Below are 9978 nucleotides of genomic sequence, written 5' to 3'. Positions count from 1 at the left end.
CGCCTGCGATGTCGCATCTTCGGAATTGACTTCGTAGATGCGGAAACCACTAACTCCCCGCTCATCCGCTTATGTGGAATCCTAGGCGCTTCTACGGACTCAATGCGCACCTGCACCCAGCTGTCCGCATCTGCGGGCTCCCTCAGCAACCTCCACCTTCGCTTATCCGATCAAGCTGTCACTTATGCGGCCTCTCACCTGCGGCCAATCCATCGCAGGTGCGAATGAACTAATGAATTTTCAACTTCCAAAATTCAGACCGAACTATATCAAATCAACTCCGAATGACCTCAAATTTTGCATGCAAGTCCTAAATGACACAATAGACCTATTCATACTCACGGAATAAAAATCTGAACCTGATATCAACAAAGTCAACTCCATGCTAAACTTGTTAACCTTCCAAACTTTTAACTTTCCAACTTTCACTAAAAACCAGCAAATCAACCTACAGACCTCAAAATCAACATCTGGACATACGCCTAAGTCCAGAATCACCATACGAAGCTATTGGAATCATCAAAACATCATTTTGGAGTCGTCTACACAAAAGTCAAACTTTGGTCAACTCTTTCAACTTGAGCCTCAAACCATGGGACTAAGTGTTCCAATTCACTCTGAAACCACCCGAAAACTAATCCGGCCACCTCGGCAAGTTAAGTAACCACAAATAACATAGAAGAGGTATATATATATATATATATATATTAAATACCTACAAATTTTTGAATATTAACTCAATTAATATTGTACATTAACTTAAGATCATTGTAGAAAGGAAACGCGTAGAAGGCACCAATTCATGATTTCATAACAATAATAAGATTAAAATGATGCCAATTAGAACAATAAAATGATAAACATGTTTTTTTCTAATGAGTGTCCAATACTTGTATAAAGGTGGAGGGATCCTATCCATTCCATCACAATCTTTAGCGGTGATAAACATATCTTAATTTGTTCCTCTATCTCTTTATCTATTTGTTTATTTGCTTAAAGTGAAATCCTCTTCCTGTTTTCTCTTTCTTTGAGTAGCAAGAAATGGTGGCTCTTACTTTAAGTCTGAGCTTCTCGATCTTGAACGCCATGCTTTGTTTTTTGTTCTTGTAGGTGTCCTGTCTCGTATGTACTGTCTGTAATTTGTATAAGATAACTTCTAATTATTATACATAATTTATAATTAGCATCTTTTCAAATCCTATTTGAACTGTGAGCTTCGTGGGACATTCCTAAACATCTTCAGAAGTTAATATTGTTCCCAAAACAGCTACTCGGAACAATATACACAAACATCCCCTTTTCTTCCTATTTCTTTTAGTTCATTTCTTCTTCTTATATCACATTTAGACCATGATTTTACATGCAATATATATATATATATATATATATATATATATATAGGTAATTACATGTAATCTTTTTGATAAATATTAGTACTAGTAATCTGGTTAAAAAATGGTAATTAACTTATAATCACATGTTAAAATTCACTAATCATATAAAAACAATATTTACGCTACCAGTGTATATAATACAAATTCATCTTCAATTACTTGGTAGCATTCATTCTTAAATCCTGATCACCTAGAATACATTATTCAAACCTTGAAACCTGACATTTGCATTATGTCATAGAGTCATCATCGCACATTAACTTTACTTGATCAATATATAAATACCATCACCCTCCTCAAATTTTCATAACCAATCCAAAGCACAATGCTAAAGCATTCAAGAACCTCAACTATGACATCCTTAAACTCTGTTTTTCTTTCATTGTTAGTAGTCTTATTGCCATTTTCATCAAATGTTCTTTCAGATACAACCAACGAAAAGTTCTACCAATGTGTTTGCCAGAATTCTGATTACTGTGTCCCTTTTTCCGCAGCTTTCGTCACCCCAACCAATGCTTCTTTCACCACAATCTTACAATCCACAGCACAAAATCTCAGATTGTTAGTGCCTTCTGTTCCTAAACCACAGCTTATTTTTACACCAATGGCAGAATCCCATGTCCAAGCTGCTGTCATTTGCTCAAAACAGCTTGGTCTTCAGCTTAGAGTTAGAAGTGGAGGCCATGATTACGAAGGTACGTTAGATTTTGTAATATATGCTGAGGTAGGGGCGGAGCTAGAAGCCGAAGTATGGGTTCGACCGAACCCAGTAATTGCAAATCCTATATATTGTATTAAGAAATTTACTGAATATGTACAAAAGTTAAATTCAGAATCCAATTACTAACACCTAATGTTGCTATCTTAGAATTTAGAACCCATAAAGTTTAAATTCTAGCTTCGCCTCTAGTTGCAGAGTGTGGATTTGAAGCTTATGCATTCAGTAAAGTTGTTGCATTCTAAATCAATAATTTGCATGTATTTAATAAATTTCTTAAGACAAATACAAGATTTAGATTAAAACTACTAGATTCGGTCGAACCAGTAACCTAAAGTCTAGCTCCCACCCTGAATATATAAAGTGGGATTATCCCACATAGAAAGGCGAAAATGAGTTTGAAGGTTTCATGTATAAATTAGACGACTTGGTATTTTCACTTTTATTTAAACTTGAATCTAAATTTAAACGAACATGTCTTGAACGATCATCTTTTAACTCAATATTCTTACTTTGTTTTATTCTATTTTTGAAAACAGGTCTCTCTTACATTTCTGAAATGGGGTCTCCTTTCATTATTCTTGATCTCTCAAAACTCCGAGGAATCGAGGTGAACATAGAGGACAACTTTGTTTGGGCTCAAGCTGGGGCAACTGTTGGTGAAGTATACTATAGGATTTCTGAAAAAAGCAAGACTCATGGATTTCCAGCTGGTCTATGTACTAGTTTGGGAATTGGTGGACACATAACAGGTGGAGCATATGGTACTATGATGAGGAAATATGGGTTAGGAGCAGATAATGTTGAGGATGCTAGAATTGTTGATGCAAATGGTAGAATTCATGATAGGCAGAGTATGGGGGAAGATTTGTTTTGGGCAATTAGAGGAGGTGGAGGAGCTAGTTTTGGGATTATACTTTCTTGGAAGTTAAGGTTAGTCCCTGTTCCATCAATTGTAACAGTTTTTACTGTCCCAAAAACACTAGAACAAAATGGGACAAAGATTATTTACAAATGGCAACAAGTTGCTGACAAGATTGATGAAGATCTCTTCATTAGGGTGATCATGAATGTGGTTGACAAGAAAGATAGAAAAGGTGAAAAGACTATCCAAATGGCTTATAATTCATTATTTCTTGGTAGAAGTGACAGACTTTTAGAAATAATGAATGAGAATTTTCCTGAACTAGGATTGACACAAAAAGATTGTGCAGAAATGAGTTGGATTAAGTCCATCTTGTACATAGCTGGTTATCCAAGTAACACCCCACCAGAAGTACTCCTTCAAGGGAAATCTTTGTTCAAGAATTACTTCAAAGCAAAATCAGATTTTATGAAAGAGCCAATTCCTGAAGATGGTCTTGAAGGGTTATGGAAAAGGCTATTGGAAGAAGACTCGCCGTTAATGATATGGAATCCATATGGTGGAATGATGGCTAAAATCTCAGAATCTGAAACCCCTTTTCCTCATAGAAAAGGTGTCATTTACATGGTTCAATACTTAACACTTTGGAATGACCCTGATAAAGAATTAGCCACAAAACATTTTGATTGGATCAGAAGACTTTATAATTACATGACCCCTTATGCTTCTATGTTTCCTAGACAAGCTTATGTGAATTATAGAGATCTTGATTTAGGGATGAACAAGAATGGAAGTTCTAGTTTTATACAAGCTAGTATTTGGGGAAACAAATATTTCAAGGACAATTTCAATAGGCTAGTGAAAGTGAAAACTAAGGTGGATCCGGAGAACTACTTCTTGCATGAACAAAGTATCCCAACACTTCCCATTTCAAGGAATGGAAAAGGGAAGAGTATGAATCAGTGAAGAAAGAGCTACTAGTTCTAATTAATTTAGCAAATAATACTTATTATGCATTTTAAGTTTTCATCTTGCAAAGTTGTGTAATGTTCAAATGGGTTGCCAAACCATATATAGTAACATCTAGTGTTTTTAGAGTCTTGGTGGGAAGAACCATTTGCCTCTTGTTTGTTTTGGAGTGTTTCAATCTATTATTTAGAAGGGTGTCACGTCCTTAGTAGTTAACTAAGTACATGTGCAGAACTTGACTACTCGCTCACGATCTTGCACAACTTGCTCACGTTCTTGCTATGCCAAGTCAGCCTTACGACACTCAGGATCGCTAAGGAATGTTAGATCATAGGAGAATTGTCAAAGGAAGCTTTTGTATTAGAGAGAAGTTGATTGTTTTGCTTGATTATTTTACAAATGAATGGCCCCTTTATATACTAGCATCGTAGGGGCTAGTGTGTAAATATTAATTCTTACATAAGTTCCTTATTATTTACAAGTAAGACCCCTCTCTAGAATTCTCTACATAGCCAGAATCTTCCAAGGACATTCCTAGCAAATCCATAGGGTTCTAGGGTCTTTCTAGGAAACCTCTATATTTCTCTAGAACTTTCCTATAAGTTCTAACTTCTTTCCTTTTAAGCTTTCCCTATGACAAAAATATATGCCAAGTGGCACTTACATGGCATGATGATGTGGCGGATCATGACAAGGGTCTCTCAATTTGACAATATGATCACTGACTTGGTTTTTATGGATGCTATAAATTCTTCAACTGCATTGTATGTGTTTTACATTAACATGCAGCTCGGCGTACTATGCATTTACTATACCCTGAATCCGAAGAATTATATGTCCACATTAGATCTATTATATGCGGTCTTACTTTACATTTATTGCAACTAAAACATATGTGTGTTTGGCCATCAATGTAAATAAACATGTTAGATATATATTAAAATGATTGATATGTGTTTATTTAAGTACATACTAATATATCTATAGTTATATAGATATAGGGTTTGAATAATCTTGTTTAGTAGAAGTTGTCTTATTGGAAGGTGTCACTTGAAATAATGGATGAGAAATTTGAAGATCCCAATTACTTGATTAGTTTAATTCTTAAATCTTAAATCACTCTCCAAATGTTTCTAGAACAATTACACTCTATATCAACGGACCTAATATGGTATCTAAAATGAGCCGACGTTCTTAGATATTACCCGACCTAGTCATTATTGTATATTGTTGTTCCAAACGCACACGCAAGTATACGTGGTCGACAAGTAATATAGGATTGTAAGTCCAGATATCGTACCCACAGGGACTTGTGATTAACTATCAACCAAATTACACCCAAACAATTAATCTATTCAAGCGAATTCTAAAGTATGAATATTTAACTAAGGATAATCTAGAGTAGTAAACTAAGAAACAAAGGAAAATTGTCGAACTTAGACACGAATTCAATGGGAGAAAATATTCTAGAGTTATGGGTTAGCTAATAATCCCGTTGATGTTTTCTCCCTAAACTGTCTAATTAATTTATCTAGTTTATTGATTGACGGGGTTAATATTGCTCGTAACCTTCTTCCGAAGTACAACTCGCATATTCAAGCTAACCTAATGCCTATATTTCTGTGGAATTAGGATTAAAAAGAACGCATATATAATTCCCGTATAGTAACCAAGCAAGGCGATTAGGTATATTCCTATCATAACCGCAAATCCGCCCCATCTCAGAGTTAAGATCTTGCTCTACTCAATCTTATATGCAATCTAGAATTCCCTCTCCCGAGTTCAATCCTAGATTCGTAGATAGTATTTAATTGGTGATCAAGCAATCAAACAATTAAGCGCAAGATTGAATAAATAAACCAATATGATAAAATAATAAGAACAATTCAAGCTTCAAACTACAATGTTCATGTAGCACCCAAAACTCTAGAACTAATGAACTCTGAAATTAAAGGAAGAGAAGAGAAGAAAAACTAGTTAGAAGCCTCCTCCAAGCGTGGTGTGTGTTCCTCCACATGAATTCTCCTTCAAAGTATGTTAGATATCCTCCAAATTAAGTTTAAAATCCCTTTTATACGAGTTGGGATCATGTAAGATCGAAATAACCTTGTCCCAGACGACGTGGAAAAAATTCCGCACCCAGCGTCTTGGCGCTGGAAACAATGAGTTTTACGTCCAATTCCTTCACGTTGCTTTCATCCCTTGCATTTAGAATGCAATTGCATTATATATCTTTCTTGTTTTGTTGTCTCCACCTGGGGGACAAAATCCAAAGGGTGTCCCCCTTTTTATATTCTTTTAATTTTCTTTCTTTTTCTTCTGCGTTTTATTCAATTTTGCTCCAAATTTTTTTATTTTCGCACTGCTTTATTCCTACACATTTGAAATATAATATAAGCACAAAATTAACACTCAAAAGACGATTAAAAGTATTAGAATGTGAGGCGACAATAATTAAATATATGCATTTTTGGCCTAATATCACAACCCACACTTCAACTCTTGCTCGTCCTCGAGTAAGTATTAAAACCACTCTCAATAAATCAAGCCTAGAAACACCACTACTTTGGTTGATACTGACCATTAGGCCCTATAGCAATTGAAACCATCAAATATACACTTCCTGATCTTCGTACAAGATATACAAGTCACAAACAAACAACAAACTTCTAACCTCCTAACCTCAGGGACGGACTCTAATTTACCAAATTTAAGCTAGCTCACCTACTATGTCAAAGAAGCTAATAACATCACCTATCTATCATGACACAAGTGCCTCACAAGAATAAATAGTCCATACACTCAAATCAAAGAATGAACATAATTTAAGGACTTTGCATCAAAGAACAACTCTCACACTCATAACGAATTCACATTTATGCACAAAGAACCATAGGCTTGCCCATTATGTACATCTCTACTAATTAAGTATACTCAAATAGAATCAAATAGGACTTTAACGGGTTGTAATGTTGGTTAAGGGACGGGGAGGAGAATTATATAATAATGACTTAGACTTCCCTAAGCACTTTGCACTTCTAGACTTCATCACCCATTATTTTCTACTCTTCACTTTTATTTGTCAGCCCTCTCTTCATCTATTGTTTCACAATTATTTCTCTCATATCAAGAACGTTTCGTTTTTTTTCAAACCAATTCTCTTCGTTCTCTTTTTTTTCAAATTTTTTTTCATGTCACATTCTTTTCAAGAAGGCCTTTTCATCACCTTTCAGCCATCATTGGTCACCATTTTTCACTTAACCATCACATTCTTCAAATTTATCAATTAATATCACGGTCTAAGCAACAGTGCTCAAGGAAGCAGGGTGCAAAAACTAGGGATTCAACAAAAGGATCAAGGTAGAAATACGACTTCCAAATAAAAGGCTACAAGCTCAAAGGGCTAAATAGTGGTACAATATCTGAACATGCTAAAATTCACAAGACATATCAAAGAAAACCTATTATCATCTTCTAAACAAAGCAACACTTTTATTTCGCTACAATAACATGCAGGGCAAGTTCTAGACTAAGTTGCAAAATATGGAGTATATGTAAGAAATCCTCACCACACATGGCACAAGTCTCAATCAAGATAGATCAATTCTACTCTAAGACATATAGGATCATAGCGAACAACAAAATAATAATAATAAGGTATATACAGAGTCACAACCATGAGCTTAGGTGTCAGAAAGTCTATTATTTGATTTATTACTCAAGCACTCACAGGAAAGTACTACTCAAGCTCGGGCCTGAATACGCTAGTATCAAACAAGTCATAAAGGTTTTTCTTCTCCCTCTTTTACTACTCAAAAAAAATCTCATCCTAAAAATAAAAAAGTTTACCCAATTCAAGTTACATCCCTTGGAAAAGAACCGACGCAAAAAGAAAAACCAAGTGGGATTATTATCTAACTAACACTAACTAGAAACAAAAAGAAAATATTTTTGAACTTTTTTTATTGAACCTTAATCCCTCAAGAAAGTCGTCCACAAAAACCATCGTTGGAAAAGTTCAAATTTTGTGCTTTATTTTATTTTATTTTTTTCGTTTTTAACAAAAAGTACTATACTAAAAATGAGTACTACTACTAAGCTAAGATAGCACAGAAAATCACTCAGACAATCTGCTCACCCACACTTAAAATTGTACAATTCCCTCACTGCACACTGAAAATAACAATAGGGTAAAAGAGACTCCCTGGTAGGCCAAAGGCCGAAGCATTAGCAGCTCACGGGATACTCAGACTTCTCCCAGGTATGATATCTTGTGCGGGTACCTCACACTTAGTTTCAACCACCTGCTCGATTTTTCACATGCCTATAGGCTTTGATTCCATGCTCTTATTCCTACAAAACACTAAAATAACACTAATGAAAATAACACAAAAAAAAAAAATAAACAAAAAGAAAAAGAAAAAGAAAAAAATAGAATTGGGTTGCCTCCCAACAAGCGCCTTATTTATCGTCGCGGCATGACTTACACCACTTCATCACTTTTTCTTCCACTTTGAGTATATGAATTGTGCTCCCAATTTCATGTTCCTGGGGCACTGTGGTGAAAATAAAGGAACCAAGCAATAGATATCGCATCTTGCACTTCTTGGCCTTTAAGTGAGGGATGTCGTTTTGTCTCCTTGGCATGAAAAATTTCAGATTATAAACACTTTGTTCCCCATCCATTGACTCCTCCATATGCTCGAATGGATCAATTCTCACGTCACAAACCCAACACAATGTTGATAAATGGTTAGAATGAGATCTGATGCGCTCCAACTCTAGAATCGCTTCACTTTTGACATCCTCACTTTTTCACACTTTGTCAACCTGGGCATTATTAATAATATTTTGGTCGAATAGTTGGGATTCCTCTTTTTGCTCCATAAGTTGGGCAGTATCCATAACAATTAGTTGTAGGGCATCAGACGCCTCAACCTTTTTATTCAATTGAGCCTGCAAGTCATGGATATCTGAGCAAAATTGGTCTATCTCTTGCCTGAGCTCAGTTCTTTCGTCTATCAGTTGTTCTGTCATATTTGAAAGACCATCACGGAGAAACTCATGATATTTTATTAGTTGATCTTGTTCCTCTAGCCAAGATTGGCTCACTATATCTGCTTCTTCAAAATTATCTTCTTGTGGGAACTTGCTCTCTTTAGCCACTTCTTTCGCCTCGATCTTCATTCCCATGATTGCTGCACTAATTCTTTGTATAGCCTATTGATTTTTATCTTTTTGCTCGGCTATTTGCCTTATCATCATGTTCTGTTGCTCGGCTAATTGCCTCATCATGTCCATAATACGAGCCACGCATCCCATATCCTCCACTTCCTTGCTACTATCAAACTCATAAACATTATTAGAAACATTATAATAAGAGCTCTGAGATGAATAATAAGAATTAGGACAATCATCCCAATGGTCACCTTGACAACCACACATATTATAAATATTCCACCCATAAGATTGAGATTTACAATTTTGCCACAAGTGTGGTCCTCCACAATATGGACATGGATCACCAAAATAAGAATAATCATTATTCGACCAATTATCATTCCAAGATGTCATGTAAATAAAGATAATAAAATAATAAACTAAGCTAAAATTTAAACTTGAATAGACAAAAGTAAAAATCTAATCTAGTAGACTAGTTAATTTCTATGTCCCCAGCAATGGCGCCAAAAACTTGTTGCTCCAAAACGCACACGCAAGTTTACGTGGTCGACAAGTAATATTGGATAGTAAGTTCAGATATCGTACCCACAGGGACTTGTGATCAACTATTAACTAAATTAAACCCAAACAATTAATTTATTCAAGCGAATTCTGAAGTATGAATATTTAACTAAGGACAATCTAGAGTAGTAAACTAAGAAACAAAGGAAACAAATTGGCGAACTTAGACACGAATTCAATGGGAGAAAATATTCTAGAGCTATGGGTTAGCTAACAATCCCGTTGAGTTTTCTCCCTAAACTGTCTAATTAATTTATCTAGTTTATTGATTGACGGGGTTAATATTGCTC

At 35.3% G+C, this 9978-nt stretch overlaps 1 protein-coding gene across 1 annotated transcript; it reads left to right on the top strand.

Annotated features, from left to right (window-relative positions):
* Positions 1-1683: 1683 nt before the first annotated feature.
* On the top strand, positions 1684-4111 carry LOC109239417 (berberine bridge enzyme-like 13). Its single transcript, XM_019405983.1, has 2 exons — positions 1684-2089; positions 2652-4111. Exons 1-2 carry the CDS (start codon positions 1720-1722, stop codon positions 3941-3943), a joined length of 1662 nt encoding a protein of 553 aa, XP_019261528.1. The 5' UTR covers positions 1684-1719; the 3' UTR covers positions 3944-4111.
* The last annotated feature ends 5867 nt before the right edge of the window (positions 4112-9978 follow it).

Source organism: Nicotiana attenuata, unplaced genomic scaffold (assembly GCF_001879085.1).
Source record: "Nicotiana attenuata strain UT unplaced genomic scaffold, NIATTr2, whole genome shotgun sequence".
NCBI classification, from domain to species: domain Eukaryota; kingdom Viridiplantae; phylum Streptophyta; class Magnoliopsida; order Solanales; family Solanaceae; genus Nicotiana; species Nicotiana attenuata.
Note: the sequence above shows the minus strand (reverse complement) of the source record. Positions and strands in the feature narration are given on the sequence as shown.